The sequence below is a fragment of the Dermacentor albipictus genome, chromosome 1 (genome assembly GCF_038994185.2).
Source record: "Dermacentor albipictus isolate Rhodes 1998 colony chromosome 1, USDA_Dalb.pri_finalv2, whole genome shotgun sequence".
NCBI classification, from domain to species: Eukaryota; Metazoa; Arthropoda; class Arachnida; order Ixodida; family Ixodidae; genus Dermacentor; species Dermacentor albipictus.
This window is the reverse complement of record NC_091821.1, coordinates 397,943,971-397,968,049: the sequence shown is the minus strand read 5'-3', so window position 1 is coordinate 397,968,049 and position 24,079 is coordinate 397,943,971. Positions and strand designations below refer to the sequence as shown.

The 24,079-nt window shown below is 46.3% G+C and overlaps 1 protein-coding gene and 1 pseudogene across 4 annotated transcripts in view; one reads left to right on the top strand and one right to left on the bottom strand.

Moving 5' to 3' along the window:
* Positions 1-3,621: 3,621 nt before the first annotated feature.
* LOC135921307 (gonadotropin-releasing hormone receptor-like) overlaps positions 3,622-24,079 on the bottom strand; it is a 163,782-nt gene continuing 143,324 nt past the window's right edge. For 3 of the 4 annotated variants that reach the window (XM_070532094.1, XM_070532092.1, XM_065455632.2), the window contains 3 exons: positions 23,388-23,446; positions 5,657-6,681; positions 3,622-4,679 (listed from right to left, as the gene is read on the bottom strand). In XM_070532094.1, the coding sequence (XP_070388195.1) occupies positions 4,257-4,679; positions 5,657-6,442 (1,209 nt within the window). In that variant the 5' untranslated portion in view covers positions 6,443-6,681; positions 23,388-23,446 and the 3' untranslated portion in view covers positions 3,622-4,256. The remainder of the gene's footprint in view (positions 4,680-5,656; positions 6,682-23,387; positions 23,447-24,079) is intronic. The other variant, XM_070532095.1, reaches the window with a different exon arrangement.
* Positions 21,120-23,931, top strand: LOC135921292 (uncharacterized; annotated as a pseudogene).

Here is a 24,079-nt window from a genome sequence, read left to right as displayed (position 1 = left end):
ATTGGGCATGTGCTGCAGTAGGTGCGCGCCGCTATGCAATGGGTACGCGCTGCTTTTCAATGAACACCTAGTAGGCCAACACTTTGCGAGCTGCGCCATGCTCTGGGTGAGTGCCGCCCTCTAGCCAACTTCGGTCACTGAGTATGTGCCACTGAGGGCGCGGTGAGCGAAGTAACAATTCTCAGCTTACACTAGCGCCGGCGCGCCACGCTTCCCGTCTCGGAGGCCACAAGTGAACGTCTCGGCAGTGCCACCAGATGGCGCAGCGCTTCACAAAGAATAGCGAGAGAGCATCCCGGTCACCGCATGATGCGTTTCTCAGCGTTCGCACCCACCGACATGCTATGCCTTCCGGATGACATGCACATGCCTCACGGCGGCGGGACTAGACAGGGCCGAATGTTCTTAAGGTTACGACTCACATGTAACGCTTTTCAACGGTGGGAGTGCGCTATGTTGCGATACTGATTCATTGCTAAACAAATTACCCTCGACAGTCATCGAGAGATGGGCCTTGCCGCACTTTTCATTTTACATTTTTACAATATTTTTCGCTTCCTCATTCGCTTGCACGGAGTCGCACCGCTACTGATGGCGGGCTTCGTCACTCGGCGGGACGGATGACAAATGAATAGAAGAAATCGGCCAACAGGATTGCAAACTTCTATAGAGGTATACGGAGGTGTTCCACCAGTGTCTGTCCTCACTCCTGTTCTTTACAACTTGGCCTTTATCCCTCCGGTATGGAGTTTACCAAATATTCCACACATCGATTTTCTAATATACGCCGACGACGTGACTATGTGGTTTACAAGTAACAACCTCAACGTACAACTACGCGACCTGCAGCAGGCTTTGGGCGTCATTGGGGCACCTACGTCCGTGGTGCAGGGGGGGGGGGGGTATTTTGGAAATGTCCACCTTGACATTTTCATTTTTTCTGCTGTGGAAGTTCTGATTGGCTGCGCTGGAGTACGCGTCATAAGGATACAGGCATCCCCAACCAGTCAGCTTAGCCGACTATCAAACTAATCTCCAGCTTCGTCTCTCGACGTGCGCGTTGCACGAGGTGGAAGGAGTACGGATTCTTGGTGTCTGGATATTCAGCAGCGCGGAACAGGATCCAGGTGGCCAATTAGAATAGAGAAGGCATAAATAGTCAGCTCTTCACCTGATGCGATGGAGTGCACCTAAATGTGGAGGAGCCCGTACTGAGACAGTCCGTGGCATCGTTTGGGCTGTACTACGACCAAGCACACTTTATCAAGCTGGATTTCGCCACCTTATCTTGAAGCAGTGGGACGAGATCGAGATAATCAATCTAGAAGCGATGAGCGTAACCACCGCTCTACCTCAGGTTACCCTTCTGTTCACCATTCAAGAACACGGCCATCTGAATACAATAGCAGAATTGGCAACACAACGTGAACGAGTGTTCACGTTGGGTTTAGTAGGCAACATGTTCCATTTGCTGCTGAATTATTGACTATTTTCACAAAACATCACTGAGGCTACATCAAGTAGATGAAATGCCCCCCTGGAAGTACACTTGCATAACAGTTAACAAATCACCCGGCTACAGTAAGAAGCTTAAGCCGAAGGTGTCATTGCACATTGATATTTCATAGGACCACTGTGTTTTGTACGCAGACGCTGCTGTTACACGTGGCTGTGGACGGAGGGCATGAATCAGCCGTACGTGTTTTCGTCTGCAAGGGAATAAGGATTATACAATGGATGTCTATGGCTGGACTCTACTTGAACTCCTGCCTATAAACGACGTGATTGAGGCAGTCTTATTATTATCAGGCATCACACAAGTATAGTTATACACAACGATTTCTTGATTGTCATGAAACAGTTTCAGAGAACCAGCAAAGCTACATCAATTTGCCAAAAGATACTTACGCTTCATAAAATCTCGTCTTTCCATGTTGACGTACACTGGGTACAAGGACATAGTTCTGCCCTTTTCAGTGCCTTGCCAGACAAACAAACATACGACAAGAACACGCACCCACCAACACCTTGTGTGCAAGACTTATTTACGACTTTCCTAGCACAAAACATTCCCTTGGACAAGACGCAGGTGACCTCATTGCCCAGAGTGCCCACTCTGGCGTCCACAACCTCACAAAGGTGGAGGAAATTTCCTTCAGGAGGGAATGGGAAGGGGCCCAAGCTGCACCGCCCTGGCACAAGACAGAAATGTGTACCGCCTGCTATCGACTTGCCCAGGTACAAGACATATCCGAGAGCCCTTGCTCAGACGTTCTGGTCTCCGTAGCCACCGACATGCTCACTTCAGCAAGTGCAGCATAGACGGCTCTAATTACGCAGCCTTGCTTGAGTTCCTACAAGATGCAGGATATTATTCATATTCAGAGATCTTTTAATGCTTCTTATATGCCATAAGGCGCCCATTCTCGGAAAAAGAAGAAACAACGGCTTCCAAAGCATACGGCCATTGCACGGCTACCGTACATTGTCTGTTGAGGTTCTAATGAACGTGCCGGTGGGCACATCATATGGAGTTGCATGCTGCACATGGGACCATCGATGCTTCTCCAATGAACTTCAAGAATATCTTGGTCTACATCAAGAGTATGGGCATACGTGGAAACAGATCTAATAAGAGCTCTTGATATACGGCGTTCTATCATCCTACTTTATTTTCACGCTGTGTTCTTCACCGCGCAACTAATAAAAATAGAATACTCCAACCACAAATATTGTCAACATGCTACAGAAGACCAGATCACAACGGAATAAAAACAAATTCCTTTTTTATGCTCCTAACCTCTCATTCGTACCTTTGGCATAAGAGTTATTAAAAAGAAGTTGACAGTCACTTTAGCATACGCTAAAGAGGATGGAGGTGAAAGCCAGCGCTCTGACGAGGCATTAGTTACTTGACATTCTCATACGATGGCGTTCTTACTTTTTAATGTTTTCTCTCACCAAAGATCGTGGGTTCGAGTGCCTTATTTAACTGCGCCTTAGTTACCTTCGCGCTAATTACGACCAAAGGCTGTGGGCTCGACTCCCACCAAAAGTGGGTTCGAGTACTTTAATTAACTGTATCTGAATTGACTCACTATATTAACCCCACCTTAATTAACACCAATGATGGTGAGTTCGAGTATCATAATTAACACTCTTGATTAATTGCGCATTATTTAGATTTGCCTTAATTAACACCAAAAGTTGTGGGCTCAACTCCCACCAAAGGTCCAGGGTTCGACTCCGACCAGAGTTCGCATGTACGGGCGCCTTAACTCTAGCTTAAGTAACGGTGCCTGAACTTTGTATTAATTAATACCAAAGGTCATAGGTCCGAGTGCCTTAATTAACTCTCACTTATTTAGCTGTGCCTTAATTAACTTTGCCGTAATTAACACCGAAGGCCGTGGGTTCAACTGCCAACTTAGGGCACATTAAACATATGGCTTTGAGGTTCTCCTGTGGATCAGGCACGCCTCAAGTTCCATTGATAGCTGCTGTGCATTTGTCACTGAAAACAAGGAATGGGCAAAAGTAGAAGCACACGAAAACGTCTCATCAGCAATCCCTGCTTCCAGCTCGCTCTTTACTTTGTCTCTGTAAAAAGACTTGCGACATTAAATCATATATACCTGAGCGCCTTTCCCCCCAAAAGTACTAAGCCTGAACTTCTCGTCTCGGAAGACCACACTGTGCACTCGCTGGAACGGCGGATCCGAAGCGCACATACACTGTTCACGCCCCTTTGCTTATAGCAGGGGTTAAAAAAATAATACAGGGGTGGAATAGAAATGAGTGTTGTGGGAACTCATGGCCAGTGCCGTGCCCGAGTGCATGCCTCTATCTCGGCAATATCTGTTGTCGTCTTCTGTCTTGTGGCGTCGTCTCAAGACTTTCCGACTCACTGAAGGAGAACCCAATGACTCCAAAAGCTGGTTTGCCCCTTCTCTTGAAAACTTGCAAACGACGTTACAGTGTGCAAATTGCCGCGCTTCCAGGTTGGTATTCTCCGGAGCACTTTGTTGTTAGGAACCACGCGGCATTCATTTGGAAATTTAGAATTACATTGAGCGTGACCTGCCAGATGAGGAAACAGAAGGGAGGGGCCATACCACCAGTTCTCGCTCTTCTGTTTATCGGCTGCTCGGAGCGTGCTTCCCAACTTTACGTGCTTCGGTTTAACGCGAGCCATGAGGCAACCACACTTCTCAAGAGCGCCGACACAGGAAAACGGCGTTGCACGGCAACCACCTTCAGCACGTGGCGCGGCTCTTCATGTTCGGCGGAGTGTCTGTGGCCGCCGGGTTGCCGTTTCTCGCCACGGACATCTTCGACTGGCGCATCGGGGGGCAATTGTCCTCCGGATCGGTGGACATCTGAGAGCCCGCGCGGGACCGGGTGAGCAGGCGACACGTGAGGGAGTCGCGGACCATGCGAGCCGCGGTCCGCCAAAAGCCACCGCCGTTCTCAATGTCTCCGTGCGGCCGCTGGAAGTAAAGGAAGATGTACGGGTTGATGGCACTGTTGGAAGCCGATATCACGCCGAAGAGAGCTACCAGGTTGGCGTCCAGGATGCCCGGGTTTCCGAAGGCCAGGATCGCCTCTTGCACCATGTACGGCACGTTGGTCACCAGGAAGGCGCCGAACACCACGGCAGTCATTTTCAACGTCTTCACCTGCGTCCACAGTTAACCACTTGTTTATTTCCACATGACTTGGAACTGAAGGAAATAATGCAAGGAGCGTAAAGCCGGGAAAACCGGGCGCTGTGTCACGAACCGCACTACATTCGCTTAAGAAGAAACGCATAGCGCATTTGCCTGCGCAACGTCGGACCTGCATGATCAAAACTCTGGGAAGAAGCAAAACTGCCATAGCATAATAAAGTGCTTTATACCACCTCTGAGGGTAAAACAGAGGTGAGCATAGTTTAATTTCTTTGTTTGGTAACGAGGAGAGATTATGGCGCGGCATGTCGCCTATACTTAATTTCTGTACATTATTGTACTTAATTATCCGTCGTTTTTTTTCTGCTTCGTGATTCTACGAGGCCTCATTGTGCACCTGTGGCGGGAAGCTGAAATTGATGACCTCTGACTGCAATATAACTATTTCAGAGCATGCGCTAGTCCACCTCTCTCCCTTATCGTCTTTGTTTTGCACAGTGCCTTTTTTGGAGCCTATGAACCAACTAGCCCAGCAGAAGGTTTTACTGACCTAGATCGTTAATTATGCGAAATACGCCAAAAACTTAACATTTGCACTTTTCCCGTTGCGTTAACACTATGAGCAACTGTTGCTGCTGACACAAGCACTTGTTCTTGCTAGTAGCCTCTTAATATTCCCTGTAGAGTGAGCGCTTACGTACTGGCTTTTAGAATACGCATTTTTCAAGAGACGAAAGCTATTAACTGCCATCACAACGCTTATATATTGGGGAACCTGCAACATCACATGTGCAGTGGTCTGTACACTCCCACCGGAAATATACCGGGGATCATTTTACTTTATGTTACTCCATTCCTTGTAATCATGCGCCCACTATCGTCCACTGGAATTTTTTCCTTGCGCTTCTTACTCAGATATTATGCTGCTTTTTTTAAACCAGTGCTTTTGTATAGAGCCCTCGTGACAGAGAACGGTAAGTACAAACCTTAGCTCGAGGTAGCGAGGAAGTGGTTTGCCGGCCCATATGCCGGTTGATCGCAGTATGCTTCCAAATGGCCCACAGGATTCCAGCGTGGAACGCAATCAGGAGCACCAGTGGCACGACGAACACCGTGATGAACACAAACCCCATGTATATCTGGCGGTGGTAGAGCGGCGTGTCAGGGTCGTAGAAGATGGATGCACAGAAGCACTTGCCGGGTGCTACTTCGACGCTGTGGAAAACGTAGACGTTCGGCAGTGACGGCATGCACGAAGTCAACCACGTCAGGGCAGCTAGCTTCCACGGATCCGTGCTAGGTGCCAGCGGCGTGGCGATGGCGATGTACCTGTCTATAGCGATGGCCACAAGCATGTAGGTGGACGAGACGAGCGCGAACGTCTGCAGAAACTTGAAGAAGCGGCAGAAGGCGTCGCCCGCGATCCACAGCCGGCCCATCACTTCCCACACCACTTGCGACATCATCGTGATGCAGGCCACTAGAAGGTCCGCTATGGCCAGGTTCAGGAAGAGCACTCGCGCCTTGGACACTCGCCGGCGACGCTGCTGCACGAGGAGGTTGCAGCAGACGACGCTGTTGCCGACCACCGACAGGATGATCATGGTGACGATGATGACTATGCGGACCCGCTTGTGGTAGCGAGGGCCCATCATTTCGTCCGTAGCCACGGCGTCGGTGACGTTGCTTAGGAGTGCAGTGACGTTGTCTGCTGCATCGCGGCCGGGAGGTGGGTCCTCGGTGGACGCGTCGAAAGCGTCTGCTTCAGTCATCACAAAGTGGGTGGTATTCCGTGTTTACCTCCATCCAATGAAGAGCTCATGGGCTAACCGGAATATGTTACGCGAAGAGTTTGTTCTACGTGCTTGGTAAAATTCGGAGTGCTTTAAACAATAGCGTTCGGCTGCAAACTGCATCACGACCAAGTCGTGCTGTTGCGGCCAGGCTAAATGCAGTGATGCTAGAGACGGAGGAATCCATGTGCTTGTAGGCCTTCTCAGTTGTGTTGTGCCTGCAATGCCAAAACACAAAAAAATTACCGGTATTCATGAAATTATCAAAAACTTGCAATACTTTTGAGAGAACGCTATGTATATTTCGGACCAATTCATGCGAAACCTCACCACCATTTTGTTTTAGGAATGGATGCATTTGTGAATATAAGATACTTGCTTGACGAAAAGAGAAAGCGTTAGCTCAGCTGGTCATGACCGCAACCGCCGCCTTATGATTATCGGACCGCTACTTCCGGAATGCACTGTTAGTTACTCACTGTCTGCATATACCAAAAGGTGTAGACTGTGGCCAGAGTGAAGAAAATAGCCCCCGTTCACAAAATAACTGTCACTCTTACTATCAGACGTGTCGCTAAAGCGTAACAACTACGCGCATTAATGTCCAATGTACTTTTCATTTCTGCAGAACGACTTTGAACCTTCTTTTACTTATGTACTCGCATAACGAACGTACAAGCTGTTGCTCACTGCTTCGATCAAAGAGCGATCAGAACTCAATAGAATAGAGTGCGTAAAGAGGTCATCTCCCGAGAACAGGTGGCCAAGTAGGCGCTTTCCATGCATACAGCCCAGCGCAGTGGCGCACGTGGCAGCTTGAAGTTTCTTTACAGCTGCGGAGTGCTCTGCGTATTAACTCTTCGCCGCGTTTTTCTGCCTAAAATCTTCCATAAACTGCTGTGGTCGCTACAGACATTTGCAGCTTTGTCAGCATTAGCCATGACTATTTCGAGGACAATGTTAACGCGAAAGGTTTAGCCATGTATGACGCTCAGGCTTCAGGTACAGTAACTATGGTGCCAGGTTCATGAATGCACCTTCGTCTTGTGTCATTGTGACGTGTAAGTTTTTGCACCTAAAACACGCCTAATATAAATCTGTGCGATCATGTTTAAAATACATGGTGTCGTGTTCAAGACGTTACATATATGGTGACAACTTCTGGAGTTCTAGCGGAGTCCACGCTAGTCGCACTTCGATTTTGTGTTGCCAGGAGTTCTCTGCAATTTGACGTTAACGACAAGAAATATTTGACAGCAAATACTTTGATACCTGCGGGCGGACATTTCGGTAAAAAAAATAATAAAAAAAGACGTGGCTTCGACGCACGGTGAAAATCTGTTTACAAGCGAAGCTTGCGTTCATGTTTGCGATGAATATTGTCCTTTCTTTGAGACAATTTGGAAGTACTGCAAACGACAAAGTAGGGCCCCGTTTCAACCGGGAAACACTTCGCTGAACGTAAAGGTGTCGAACACCAACACCCAGTGGCGTAGCAACAGGGGGGGGGGGGGGAGGGGGGGGCCGGGGGGCCGTGGGCCCCGGGTGCAAGGGGCCAGTGAGGGGGGGGGGTGTCATTTGCGTCTGAAGACACCCCTGTTTCCGCCAGCTACACCCGGGTAGGGGGGTGACAGAAGACCTATCGGCCCCGGGTGCCAGACGACCTAGCTACGCCACTGCCAACACCACAGACACGGCTGACCAAAACCAGAGTATATCGCACAGTCAAAGTACTCAAAGTGCTCGTCCTGTACTCAAACTATACCTGTTCGCACCTGTAAAGTAGGATACGGCCCCGTTCCACTGGTGTTTCATCATTGCGTATCAATGCCACCCCGCTTCGCGGCTACACGAGAATGTGCGCTCGCGTTGCCAGCCATCTCTTACTGCGTATCGATGCTGCTCGGCTTCGCGTTTATGGGTGAAATGTTTACGATTACGCCGCTGCGCGAAATCTACACCAGCAGCTGACGTAGAATACCCGCCAGATGGCTGCACCGTGCAAGACATTCACGTTTGCGTCTCCGCTAATCCGGCAGAACACCCAGTCCGCTTCCGTTTGCAGGAACACCAGACCCGCTAAAACTCTCTATTATCTGCATTTCGCAAAATGCCTATCCCAAAAACAAGTGAGCACAACAATGCGCAACGATTAAGTCACACCCAAACGCGGTCTCCTTCCTGCACTGCCCATGCCGCCTCTTTCCCTGCCCGTTTTCTTCCTTCTTTTCTTTCTTGCATCATCTTCTACCGCGCTTACATTTCCCTCTGGCCTTTGCTCCGGGTGCTAGAGCGACCGGAAAATGGGGGAGATGGGATAACAGTGATAACAGCGGCGCTGGCGACGACGGCAGTGGCTGTGAAAAGAGCGCGAAGATGGGGCGGGGGGGGGGGGGCATAGACAATGGTGACATGGTGTCACAAATGTTTCTGGCTGCATTTCTGACAGTGTTGCATAGATAAGATTTCTCAGACATGAGCCTTTTGTGTGTGGCCCAGCGGGTCGCTTAAGCGACGGTCGCGGTTAACGCCGCTTTTGAGGGCCGCCTGTATGCGCCCTTTCTTACTGAAATGAAAAAGCGCTCGTTGCGCGAAGGATTTTATCCAGGACTTGAATGAGAGTGCACATTCATTGTACCAAGTATAGGCATTGTATTTGGAACAGAAGTAGTTTGCTGGTAGTTTAAAAGCACAAGGACAACGTCCACTATTGACTGTGCTAGAGATGAGAGTTGTCTGTCTGCAACTCATGAGCAGTTCTCTGTCGGCGCCTGTGTCATTTGTGTGCGTAATGTGTGTGCATCTGTGTAATGTAAGCATGTGTATAGTGTGTGTCAAAACAGGAGCAACAGGCTGCGACATAATAAGTGCGAAATTCTCTTCCACGCTGGAGACTGTTTTACGATTAGTCTACATCCTCATCAGCTTAACCTGTGTTCATTGCAGGACGAAGGTGCCTCGCAGCGATCTTCGAGTACCCCTGTCATGCGTTAACTGACTACATCGGACGCCTGCAAATTTCATTCTTTCTTCACACTACTCAGTTCGCTGCCATCCACTAACCTTCGCAGACGATTCCGGTCCTGCCCACCGTCTTTAAGCTTATCCTGTGACGCGCCTAGGCATCCTCTGTTGTCGCTGCTGACCCCACATTTCTCTCCCTTTTCCCTTGTGCAGTACGGTTGAGGTGTCCTCTATTGAGAGACAGTTACCGCGCTGCACTTAGCCCCACCTTTCATCCCTCCAACCAAGAACGTTTCCCTCCACGGCGCTTCTCTTCTATCGGTACACATTCTGCAATTCCAATTGACCACCGGTTACCCGCCCTAACCCTAACACGTCCTGCCCAGCTGCCTAACTTGAAGTATAACATCGGCTACCGCCGTTTTCTCTCTAATCCTCATCGGTGTTTTCCGATCTCTTAACGTTACGCCTAACATATTTTGTTCCATCGCTCGTTGTGCGGTTCCTTACTATTTTTCAAGCTTGTTTGTTAACGTCCAAGATTTTGCTTGATATGTTAGTAATGGCAGAATGCAATAATTGTAGGCTTTTCTGTTCAAGGACACCGATAAGCTGCCGGTCATCACATGGTAATCCCTGCCGTATGTGCTTCTACCCATCTTTACTCTTCTTTCGGATTTAAGATTTTCATGATCCAGTTCACTTGTGACTAATGGTCATATGTAGGTAAACGGAATCTTGTACAGACTGTAGAGGTTTGCTTCAGATTACAAACCACCGTGCTGTTGCCAAGCTCGGATCCCTGCAGATCGTAACCTTGAGTGATTCACGTATGCATGGTCATGTTCTTGCTTTCTTGCTTGCTCCTCACTCGTGGCGCTTACCCATTACGGGGGATTGGCCAAGAAGCCCGCGGTTAAAGGTTAATGGGAAGGGAAGAGAGAAAAATCTGAACGGCATATTAAATCTGGATGGAGTTCATGTTAACGAAGAAATTAATTTACGTGGCAGATATAAAGAAGGTTTGTAATTTTATATAAACTTCAAATTGTGTGTTCATTTTTCGGCGGTATTAGAATAATTTCGAGGACAGAGTCGGCGACTTAAAGGTCTATCGAATAATTGACTTCGAGAATCAATATGGTAGCCTAGTGTGACAGAGACAGTAGCAAATGTTCTGCGATGCAAGGCCGACAAAATCTTCTGGCGTCCTGTTGTTTTCTTCCTCTTTGCTCTCTATTACCATTTTCACATGCCGGTCACTTCGTTGTCGTTTCCAATGTGCAACCTAATCCGCTGCACTCATCCCCCCCCCCCTCCCTCTTCCTTCAGGCCAGCACTATATACGAGGAGAGGAGCAGTCACTCAAGGAATTACGAGTAGCATAGAGTTCTAGCTCGCTGACGTGCAGGGACAAGATGTCATTTGAGGTACGGTTCGTGCACTGGACCAAGCCATTTGCTCACGGATGCTGAAGGTGTGGGCCGCTGCATGGCGAATTGCGCGGTCAATCGATAGGTCGACCTTTCAGCGTGTGAGACGACAGAGCCGTGCCGCTGTCGGCGATAAGCATACAGATAAGCACGGCGTCCCACGTCGCAAGATGACGCGCTCGCTCGAGGAAGTCAGGACTGTGCTGAGACGAAGAGTCGGGGACGGCTCTCACTTTCGGTCCCCTACGTGAGGCCGCCAGTGGTAGCAACTGGGAACCTAACTGCTGCCGCGCGGCAACAGGTTTCTCATTAAATACTCCTTAAGGAAGTATTTCGCGCTTAGTTTTCTCGCGCGTCACTAACTATACAGTCCAAGTCGAGATAAATTCGCTAAAGAAATACAAAAAGGAAGCTGATTCAAGGAGGACGCCGCTGACACTCGCAAGCTATGCAATGAAGAAAGCAGTGCTTTCATGCGTGAAGACCGCATGCGTCATAACCACACGTGAGTGAATAATGTAGGCAATAAGTGCAGTATATGCATTTGCATTCCGATCAGTCTTGCCGCAACACTTTCATTTTTGTCCCCTAAGAGCAAGTTTATTTTTTCGTGCAGCTTGCCCTGAGTCATAGATGTGCATTTAAATAAGAGCGTGGAGGCTCTGCTCACTTATAAGTTTCAGTAGTGGCATGGAGAACTTATCGTCCATGAGACAACACCTGTAACAGGGTGTTTGATCTGTTCGAGGCTTGGGAGCTCTTACAATCTTCTCTTGATATCATAAGAAGCGAACAAAAACTGACAGCAAGGACAACCTCGGGGAAATTACTTGTGCTCCATAAATGAAGTAAAGAAACGATGAATTAGTAGAAATCAAAGTGGATGAAAACACAAGTTGCCGCAGGTGGGGAACGATCACACAACCTTCGCATTACGCGTGCGATGCTCCACCAATTAATTGAGCTTCCGCGGCACCGTTTCCCCATCCACTTTCTTGGGTATTTACGTTTCCTAGTAGACCCCTGGGAGTGTTAGCCAGTACCATCACTCACAAACCTTGGCAGCAGATGTGAAATATCCTTTCTGCCGCAGGCATCACTAGAACGTGATCTTTTTTGGGTGAAGTCAACCGGTCAATAAGCTCACACATTGCTACCTGAAGGCATCAATGTTGCCGAATTTGAGACCCTCGTTATGTAATAAGTGGGAAAAAAGGGGGATTAACCAAGGGGCCCGATTTTATTAGTCATATCATAAGAAGCGAATAAACACTTACACCAAAGACAACATAGGGGAAACATAGGGGTTTCATTAGGAAACATAAGTACCCCAGAAAGTGGATGGGGAAACGGTGCCGCGCTAGCTCAATTCATAGAGCATCGCACGCGTAATGCGAAGGTTATGGGATAGTTCCCCACCTGTAGCAAGTTGTTTTTTTATCCACTTTGATTTCCATTAATTTATCGTTTCCTTACTTGATTTATTAAGCTCAAGTAATTTCCCCTATGTTGTCCTTGGTGTCAGTGTTCGCTTATGATACGACTAATAAAAATCGGGCTCCTCGGTAAACCCCCTTTCTTCTCGTTTAATCTTCTCTTGATTAGCTCTAATTGCTGCGAAGCGAGTTCCACCCTGAATAGCAGGCTATTGGCGGAAGTTCTGTGGGAAGAATCGCCGAGGAAGCCCCATAGAGTAGTTACCATACACCTTCCGTTATACGACTCCTGTGTCTCCGTCTGTTTCTGCGCGATGGGCTTCTTATACATAACAGCGCTTTGTCCGCCGCTTCCTGCGTGAGGAGCGGAAGACCTCCTTCTATTCAAAGACCAGAAGCCCCTCTAGCTTACATCGCGTTCAGTGAAGACAGGAACCAATCTGCCTCGTGTTCCGAAGCGGTTGCGCCAATGCTTCGCTCTCGAATGACATTGCGTGATTCCGGCCGGGAAGCGGCTTCCGAACGGAAATATAATGGAGCCGGAACTTTGTCCGAGGTTTTGAATATCCTCTAAGGGAATGTTCTCGAGAGAGAGAGAGAGAGAGAGAGAAATAAAAGAAGAAATGCGAAGCAAGACAGAGATGCATGGCGCAGCAAGAGGTTTGGAAGGAAACTCGAAGAACGGAATTCATCAACTGCGAATGCTCTATTGAAAAAAGAAGCGAATGAAACAAAAATTGTGTGCAAATGCCAACGTCGGAAACGAGAGGCAAGCGGGAATGTTTGAGTTTGATCTGCTAGGTCTGGGACTCTATATAGCTGAGTCCAATTCAAGTGCTGCAGAAAGCATAACTTACACTAAATTGAATTGTATATCGCGAGGAGGGTCTACGCCGGTGAGAGAAGGTGCGCGTAAAGATTGGAAGATCAGGCTATACCAGGCCATGCACATCAGAAAGGGCTGCAAAGGAGGCGGACGCTGGTATAAATACAAACACCGCAGCATGGCCTGCGTTAACAAAAAAGGCAACCATGAGCAGAATCCCTGCTGCTATGGCATGCGTGCAGAGTACTGCCCAAGCTGACAAATGCCGTCATTTCTGCATATAGTATTGAGCGAAATTAGTTATGGCACCAGCGCAAATCTGTTGCTGAATACTAATGTGGGGTCGAGGAAAGAGTTCTTTTAATGAAAATCAAATAGAATCTAACTATACACTGAGATATATAGAGATTTCATTTACAGTAAAAGCGGAAACGTTAGTCCCGGCCGGTGCTCTCTAAACTCCTACTCCGCGCCAAGGATGAGGGAAGGAGCGTTCACGTATAAAGTTGAATGATTGCTACAGTCTAAAGGCCCCTCTTCCAGTATCGTGTCATTCGGGAACTTCAGAAACATTTTCGTTATCGCCCTCGCAGTCTGTCCAACAAGTCTTTAGGGAAACACGGAATGGAAATGGAGGGGGTATCGCCGCAGAAGCCATTGAAGATGATTGCCATGGTACGCGGAGCGCAGAAATCAAATGGACACACCAGCAATACTCCTGACGTTTACTGCTGTCGTCGATAACAGTGCCTGACGGTGGCGGCACAAATTATCGCCGACATGCTCTGGTAGACTGCGTGACGATGACAACGGCGACGACGCTACGATGACGGCATCATGGCGAAGATGGCATGACTACAACGGAATGATGACCCGCCGCGGTTGCTCAGTGGCTATGGTGTTAGGGTGGTGAGCACGCGATCGCGGGATCGGATCCCGGCCACGGCGGCCGCATTTCGATGGAGGCGAAATGCGAAAACACCCGTGCACTTTATATACTTTAGGTGCTCGTTAAAGAACCCCAGTTGGCCGAAATTTCCGCAGTCCTCCACTACGGCGTGCCTCATAATCAGAAAGTGGTGTTGGCACGTAAAACCCCATAATTATTATATACAACGGAATGATGACAGCGTGTCGACAAGGGCAAGACAACGGCTGCGCAACTGGCGCTTTTGTTTCCTGATCGGTTGCTTCATCCGGAGATGAGATATTTCCCCGTCCAGTCACTTGGAATCCACGCTGATACCGCGCACTGTTGGTGCACCGCGCACTGTTACGCGAAGCTGTGGCGAGACGGAAATACAAACGTGATGGTGATTTATTGGCATCCCTTTGGACCGGGGCGGTGAAAAATACAGGCTGATTGATTTATTCAGGTATGCTATACATGCTTTTCGTTCTATCATTTTCGTCTGCATCTCCTCAATCTTTTTTCTCCTCCTCAATACTTCTCTGTCTACCTTGCACAGCTACCTATGCCTGTAACGGATCCGGCCGAAATCTCTTGCCTGCTTTTCTTCCACCAATACTATATATAAACGTGTCTTGCTTATCCCGAGTGCTGACCGGTTGATGCTTCCGTCTACTTTAAATCCAGGCACTTCTGGATGGTGTACGTTACCTACGGGTCTCACTGGGTCAGTTCCTTCGCATTACATTGGGATGTGCCCAGCGGTCTCCAGAAATATGCTGCAGCAGACGCATGCCTCATCTTGTTGCGAACATTCGTTCCGGTATGCTTTTGTCCTTACACAACCAGCTCGAGCCTCAAATAGCCAGGCGCTGCTCTTTATTTCATCGTAGAGATCTTCAGTTCAAAATTTTTCTTCTCATTCTTTTAAATCACCATGGTCTTTTCTTGTTCGACTTCTTACATCCGATTCACGGTCTCTCTTTCACTCGCTTTCTTTCTGATGATTCCTGGTTGTCTACATGTACTTTCAGTTAACCTGTACTTCGTTGTCAACTTTCTTCACCTTTTCCTTCATTCTGTGTCAATGATTTTCAGGTAGAGATACTTGTGCATTTTAGCCTCCCAGTTATTTTGATCCTCGTCCCTGAGTCTTTCTTCAACATTAATTTTGCTCTGCACTTTTCGGACTTCAAAAGAGACCTAACCTATATCACACTGCACTGACTCATTTGTCGTCTTACCGTGGGCTTCCAAAGGCAACCGGCTTACCGATCTTTCGTAACTTCCAACCCTGACAAGATATCCGATTTTGAGCACAGAACGGCTCAAAGGAAGAGGTCAACTTTCTTGACCTCTTCCTCCATTCTGTGTCCATACTTTTCAGGTAGAGATACTTGTGCGTTTTAGCCGCCCATTTATTTTGATACATGTCCTTCACTCTTTCTTCAAAACTGATTTTGCTCTGAGCTTCTCTGACTTCAAAAGAGGCCCAACCCATGTCACCCTGCAATGACTCATTTGTCGTCTTATTGTGGGCTCCCAAAGCCAACCGGCTGACCAACCTTTGGTTGACTTCTAACGCCGACAAGATACCCGATTTTCAGCACAGGATGGTGTTTCCGAACGTTAGCGCTTGTACCATTACTCCTTTCCAGATTCCACGAACCACCTCATATTTGTAGCTCTATGTTTCCCTATTGCTGCTTTCCGCTTCTCCTCTATTTTCAGGTTTTCTTGGTGGTTGCTTGAGTAAGTCTTCCCTTCTTTCATGTATATGCCGAGGTACTTATATTGCCTGCCTATGGGCATGACTTGCTGTTGAAATGACACCACGTAATGACTCGTCTCTTCATTAAAGATCCTGATCTCCGATTTCATGTGCTAAACTAAACGCCTAGGTTTGTCGCTGAGTTTCTACAGATATTCGCAAGTGTCTGTAAATATCTTGCATTATCTGCTAGTAGCACTATGCCGCCCGAAAACCTTCTGTTGCAACATTTGTCCATTACGCATGTAGCATAAGTCAAAGTCAAACCCTGATTCACTGTTTTCCAGTCGTCTTTTTATACCCTTATCATAAGGCGTGAGCAACAATGGAGACAGAGGACATCCTTGCTTCATTCTTTGGCGAATTGCCACCACTTCATTACATTTTCTGCCTTCCCATACAAATTGTACTGTTGTCTTTGTATATCTCCCTCAGCAGCCCCACCAAATTGTCATCTGTACCTTCATACTTGATAATATCCCATAACAATTTCATCTATACGTTGTCGTAGGCTCCCTCCCTCCTAGAAATTCTATCCATCTAGGTCTATTTTGAGCTACTGAAATCTGCCTTGCTCTGAGACCATTGCGTAAATAATTGTTCGCCACCCGGCTTTGACAGTTCTAACTCTATGGCGAGCATTTCCATTCTATATTTCACCTACGTTGCCGCAACTGGCCTGTACGAGCTCGTCTTATCCGTATCGCCTTTGCCTTTGTAGATGTGGCTCATCTTGTTTGCATGCCATCCGACCGGATTTTTTTTTTTTTTGGGGGGGGGGGGGGTTAATTGCATACTCTATTGCATCAGACAACAGTGCCATGCTCTTCTGGAATGAGTATTTTTTTATTAGCTGCATTGGGGATTTCATCGGGTCCTGCGGCCGGGATATTAGGCACACCTCGACAAGAGAAGCGTGGTGCACTTCGGTCGTGAACAGGACCCGCGTCCGTTAGCCCACGACGGCGGAGAAACGCGGACACTGCGCATGCGCACGCGTATACGCCCTTGAGCGTGCGTGTGTGCGTGTGCAGGAACGTCCTCGACGAAGAAATGTGACACAGTGCGACCACCAACCACAGCATCTGAACATTCAGATGCCACTAAAGCTATCGCGCGATAAGGCGTCAGGCTCGAAGGGCCCGACAGTTGGGCTTCGCTGACGAACGCGTACTCGAAAAACGTGCGCATTGCATCGGGGCCTTTGTGTTGGCGGAGAGTTTGTGGCTACCGAGCATTGCGAAAACGGATGGAAAAACTAATAATAATAAAAAACAAAGGAATCCATTCGATTGAAAAGCTTTAGAGTGCCACTGAATTCAAAGGAATTTACATGGCTTCCAACAATTAGATGGGCCATGCAGAAAGGTGATCAGTCGACGAGGGCACTCACAATGACAGCAACGACGGTGATATGGTAATCAGGTTAACACGGCTGTTTTGAAAGCAAGATGGTTCTGTCGCAACTGGAACAGATTAGAATAGATGTACTTCGGGGCACAAATTACACATGGGCCTGTGCTGCAAATAGGATGACAACCTGGCGGCATTATTGAGAAAAACTGTTATTAAAATGCATAGTAGACGTCGTCGTACCCTCGCATCCGCTCACGTTGAGCGAATAATTAGAGGATAGCACAGCATAGAAATCTTCATTAAGTATAATGTGGTCATAAGATATACAGTGCACCCCTATCAAAACTGCAGAATTATATTGCAGAAACGTTCCCTTACGGAGCGGTTCTGCAACGTACAGCACTGACAGAATATAAACTTTAATTCATAATAATGATGGCCATTGATATATGGCTTGCTTGATTTTTTCTTCGATTACAGGCGCCATTGCTTCAGTACGTTACACCACCTCCAAACGCCTCCATCTCGGTGATATCTAAAGTAATTTACCTGATGATTTCATTTCAATAGCGATAGAGAAAACAATAGCGCTAAACTGGTAAAAACTGGCAGGCTATTTCTTGAAGAAGCTTAGAGAGAGAGAGAGAGAGAAGGGAAGACGGAAAGGCAGGGAGGTTAACCAGACTGAGTCCAGTTTGCTACCCTACGCGTGGGGAGGGGAATGGGGAGCGAAAGAGGAAGAGAGAGAACTTAAGTGTAGGATGTCTATAGTCGGGCACTCAAGTCCGTTGCCTTCAGGTAGCGAAAAAGCGCTCTAACTGCTTTCTGGGCCATTGAAGAAGCTTATTGCAACACCGTGGCTCCCAGGTGGTCACGTGGCTCCATAGACGGCTTTCATAACCGGTTTCAGCGGCCCCGTTTAAATTAAGGGCAAAATGAAAAAGAAAGCATTTCATGTACCGTAGTTTGCCAGTGCACTGAAGAAAACCAGGTGATCAAAGTTAGTCCAGAGCTCCTCTGTTTCCTCCTGCGCTATTTTGGCCAGGCTATACATACTATGGAAACGCTTCATTGCGTTTCTTTGGTGGTATGATCGACGTGAAATCTCTAGTTCATACCGTCTACTACAGTGCATGCAGAAGCTTTTGAGGTATGTATCAACTTTACAACGCCATCAAGGTCAATGGTGATAGGAAACATTGGAAAATAATCTACATCAGGAAAAACAGCGCTTGCGCACAGCACAGTATCCGAAAATACAGAGATGAACGCGTCATTCAACTCTTCACAACAGGCGCTGTGATCGACAGGTTCGTTGTTAAGATCGCACAGTTCAATGGCACCTGATTTTTCACCGTTGACCACACTCCAAAATTTCTATGGACTGCCTTTCAAGAAAGAGGGAAACGTGTGCCCATAGCATTCTTGTAGTCGCTCAGTGCTACTGTGTAAGCATTCCAACGCTCATCACTGCCGGTTAGTTTAGCTCGTTGGAAAAGCCTTTTCTTTTTGTTCAGTAAACGTTTAAGACGCGAGTTGAACCGAGGAGCACGAGAATTAGAATAAGTACGTTCTTGCGGGATGTACTGGTTAATTATAAGGCGTTGACTTTTTCTTTGAATATTGACCAGTTTTCTTCAATCGATCGGGAGTGGAAACTTGGAATCTAGTCGATGATGAAAGATTCTACTTCGTTATTAATTGCGGCAAAATGAGCATTTCTGTAATCACGAACAACTTCGGACGAGGTAACAGACGGGATGGTTATTGCAAATTACACTGCATTATACAATGATCGCTAATACCCGGTAGGTAAGTTAGGTGTAATGACGATGACGTTGAGCGATAATTCTTTTGCGCGGAATGCAGAAAGGAAAAAAGAAAAGACATTATTATTACTCGCTGCTGAAGCAGCCTTGGTGGAGACACCGCAGTAATTTGCTGATACGGTGGATGTTTGTGACGACTGTGTCAGATTTTTGTGAAGACTTACCGAACTCTTCGGGCACAACGAACTGAGAAAAACAAGAAGAACATTTGGTGAGTAACGAGATAAAGAAGTAGAACTTTCAGTAAAGTTGTTCATTGCATGAGAACTGTAAGCGAACGACACCAGGCGTCACTATCAAAAAAAAAGGGGGAAAAGAAGGAAAGGAAAAAAAAAGAAAAGTAGGCTTCAAACATGTTACCAGCTTATTCGAAAACAAAACAAAACAAAGCGAGGGGTTCAGGCGATTCGTATAGCTAGCGGGAAAGTTCGAGAGAAGGCATCAGTTCTAAAAACGCTGGAGTAGGCAGTTCAGATGACGCGTCGAAGTTACAAATTTTTCTGAGGTTCTTGCGCCTGATCGAAGTAAAAACGAATCCCTCGCGGGTGTACCGTTGCCAAGTTAAGGGCCGGGCCGAAGACGCCGCAGGAGTTGAGCCCAGACGTAAGAAATTCTAATATCGGGAACCCAAGCGAACGTGGAAGGGTGTGGGATGTCGCCAGCTTCGCTAAATTGGCCGGCTTCGCGCGCCGAACTTTTCGGTATACTATACACTGACACAAGTCCTGACCTTCGTTGTCGTCAGGGTTTCTCATGCTCTTTTTTCTACATTTTAATTCCCGATGAAGGGTCTCGCACTTGTGGTGTGAGCAATATCGCAAAGCCTAACACCATTTCTTTTTCTACTTTGCGTCATAATGCTGGGCCGCCATTCACCCCCCCATCCCACCGGTGCAGTCGAGTTAATGTTTCTGGTGACGGCGTACGTTTTATGCTCTTCTGCGAGAAAAATCAAACTCTAACCGGCTCATATTAGACCCAAGGACAGGCTGGTAGATTGTCGTGAAGGGTATAACTTTGTCAGTTGCACGACTCCATCCCGTTTTCAGAGCTCTTTATACTTCCTGAACTACTCAGCCTCAGGGCTGCATAAAATAATCAGATTAATAGTATTTTTTATCTAGAAAAGGATTGACTTGTGATTTATTAAATGATGTTAACAAAGGCAGTACTGTTATCAAGCTAAAAATATTTATGTTACTCTCAAGACCCAACGGATTCACAGAGGGCGTCTTAAAGTGAAACGAAAATTGTAACTTCGGAATGCAAGAAATTATATAACTAATATAAGACAATAATCACGTCCATTGTACAACCTTAATTATTGTCTCAGGAAAGAGTTTCGTGTCTACAAGCGCCGCAGTGTTTCCGAAGGTGGTTCTATTCTTGCGGCGTTCTGGAAGAGAAGATGGACTTGCGGAAAGATGTATTATTGCCTCATTGAATTCAGACTTTTTGGCAATTCTACAAATTATTATTATTAGGTTATCTTGCCATCCATGCCTCAGCAGCATCTTCACGTTTAAAAAAGAGAACGCACGTGCTTGGCGTATACAACGCGTTTATATTCACTGGGCCATTTCAAAAATGTTAAGAATTTTGGAAGGTTTTGTCCAGGCAAGCCTGAAACGCAGCAATGGTTTTCAGTGGTTAAATTAAACGAAGCCGGAGTACAAATTACAGTAGTAGTTTCGCTAGCTGATTGTGCAACAACAGATGGAATGCGACGGGCCTTATTGCGTTATGAGCAGACGGGTGACGTGAATGCTTGTGTCACATAATAGATTTTAATGTCTGCAGTTACACTGGGGAGAATCCATTGTAAAGAAGAGTTGCGCTATACCGGTGGTCAAAATGTTGCTACGCATTCTCTCGCGCATTCAACAGTGACGTATTTCAAGTGAGGAATACTTGTTTTCTTTTTCTTCTAAAAAGTCCGCTGCACTTTGTGTTGAAGAAAACGAAATTCGTTTGTGTTGTGCGGTGGCGCAAGCTCTCACGGTGACATAGATGGACGGGATGCGTATACATTGCGAAAGCCGGACCATTGCCACGTAAATTGTACGGGAATCACGTCAAATTGTGAGAACTAGCGTGGAAAAGTCTCAGCAGGTACTGTAATTTCCGGCTTATGCCGTCGGTACGTACCAGTGGGCGCTGCAAGCAACAATGCAATACAAGAGCCTCTTATATATATATATATATATATATATATATATATATATATATATATATATATATATATATATATATATATATATATATATATATATATATATATATAACTTGAGAGACGCTACAAGGTAACCAGAACCAGTATTTAATTTCAACAGTGTCTACCGATCTTCCTCAAGGTTTATAAGAAAATGGCAGCTAGGCACTGACAGTGAAGACACCAGACCAGGTGCCCGGACGTTCTCAAATCCATCAAACCGAAAGGGACAGTTGTGACAGTGGTTGACTTTCTCTCGGCCCTTTAGTGGATTTTCAGCTGCCTTATTCGCAACGATGCAGGGCATGTGAAAGGCGGAGTCCCATGTGTGTACGGTAAGGGAGGTAAAAGAAAAATCAAAAGAACGAAAAGACAGAAAAACAGGAGGAAGGAGGCATAAGTTGGAGAGTGAAAAGAGAGCGCTTTTTTCCTAACCTTGCCTAATGCGAATAAAATGCAAAATGTATGTGGAATGACAGGTCTCTTGTGAATAAAGCTTGTTTTCTTTCAGTTTAGGAATTTCATGACTGGCTCCTTGCATATATGCCAGAATTCACCGAGAGCATTCAGCCTATCCTGTAGGGAAAGGAGTTTCAGAAAGGCTGCAAAAAAAAAAAAAAACTCGCGGCAGCAGTGAGCAGAACTGACCTTGTTCTTTGAGTAAGTTTTCCTATTTGCTCTTTGTTGAAACTAATGTACTATGCTGTTCTATTGCGTTGTTTTATAATGGGTCCACACATCTTTAACCAAAGTCTAAAGATGCATCAATGTTCTATAAGAGCTTGCAGCTTAAGTCATACGGTTGGTTATTCTATAGAGCAAGCCAACGAGTTTGCATTAGCGACTGGTTTGAAAAATGCAGTGTGAAGCTTGTTGCATACATAAGCAGGGGATTGTGTGGTATCTATTTCAGATTTCAAAGGTTTTCTAGGAATAGACAAGGCTACCCCGTAGCACCAGCATCTGATTAGACACTGGATTAAGTCACAAGCGATGCCTGGTTATCTCAGTGGTCCTGGTTGATATTGTATAATTAAAGGCGTTTGCATCATCTTACTATGGCGAAGGTTAGATAGAAGCACCTGCACTGTTTTCCTTCTAGTGAACATAATCTCGTTGAACAAGGGGGGATGTCGCTCAATGTACAAAGCCTTTGGTGGTGTACTCGCCACGAAATACCCCCTGCTTTTGTGGGATGAGCCAAAGCCTGACAGCCATCTTTTAGATACACAGACCTATGTTCATGTAAGTACTTTGATAGGTGATTTGTATAACAAGCTGATACTACTTTGAAATGAGAACCGTTCTTATTACAATCATTCTAGGCAGTTCTATTTCCTTGAGTGTTAAGCGCTTCATAGGTTCTTCATGTCAGAGAACACCCTGTCCTTAATTGGCGTTCAGAGGCGTGCGAGTCTGTTCTGTTTTATTTTTACTTCCTCAAATAATTATTGCAACAAAGTTCGTGGGGCTGGCTGCTTTAGGTTTAGTTAATGTCTAAAACACATGGTTATTAAAGATGTCCGACGGTCAGCAGCACAGAAACCTAATTTTGGTTTGGTGGCCGCATTTTAAATTTTTTTCAGAGCCTCTTCTTACGAGGTTGACTGTATGTAGCTCGAAACGTATGGAAGCACAGGAAAATGAAAAGTGCTGATGTCACTGTTTCCGCGCCTACTACAGCGATCAAAAAAAAAAGGCTGTTGCCGAGCTAGAGCTTTGCTTGCATGTGTAATTTTGATTGCATATTTTTGATCCCGTGCACCTCATATTCGCCATTTTCTTTTAATGTGTTTTAGGCCCTGAAAGCGGTTCATTTGAGCACCGTGATGCTTGACACTGAAGGGATGCAAGTCCTCCTTAAAGTCACGTACGAAGGCGACTGCAAAGGCAACGATGACCCTCTGCCTCAGTATTTCTTGTTATAAAACAATGTAAATGCATGTCTATTTCTTAGTGTTAAAAGAATACAGGAAGCCGGCGTTGTCTAATACTCTGCTGTAGGGAATGACAGTTCACTGAATATAAAACTGAATTGTGTAAAGAATAAAGATTTGTGCAGTGATCAATTGTTATGAAGTGGTTGACAATGATATTGTATTGGTTTAGGTCCTGATGGCGTGAGGTATATGAGAATAATGTTTGATTCTGCGGTTAATATTAATGAATATTTTCGCTTCACCGTACCTACTTTTCTCCAGCTTTGCATCGAAGTCGAGCTCCGGTTTAAAAGCAACACTGGTGACCTGCAGAGAAAACAGAAAGCATTCTTGGAAGCGTTTTCATGCAAGGAACAACGTGAATGCACATTCGTCGACATTGTTAAGCCCTTACAAGTCCATTCAAGGCATGCGCTCATCAAAAAGATTTGTGGAATGATTATTATGCATCCATCTAATAATTACTGGGGCATCAAGTGCTCTTTCACAACTTTAAATTCATTTTCAATGAAATCTGAGTAATATACGAATGCTCAAAAATGAAGTTGTGTTTTCTTCGAATCTCACTTCACTATGGTGAGCCTTTTCCCCATGCTTTGTAGACGAATGTTTCCTGATTGCTCCAATGTGATATTCGACAGATTGCCGTGCCTAATGACCTGCAAATCACATTACCTCATGTGTGTACCTCCACTGAACACACTTCTGTTTATGCTGGAAGTGGTGAAAAAGTCATCTGGATATCAAATGAAAATATGGAGCGGACCCTCATTTCATGCCTGCTGACATAAAAAAAAACTTTGTGTACCCGCCGGCATTTTCACTAGTGCTTGTCCTGCTGCAGAACATTGCCCTGCATGGCACAACCGTGCCTCACGGACTGCTCACAAACCGCCCGCAGAATCTTCTGATGCTCTCATTTTTAAAATAATAAATAAA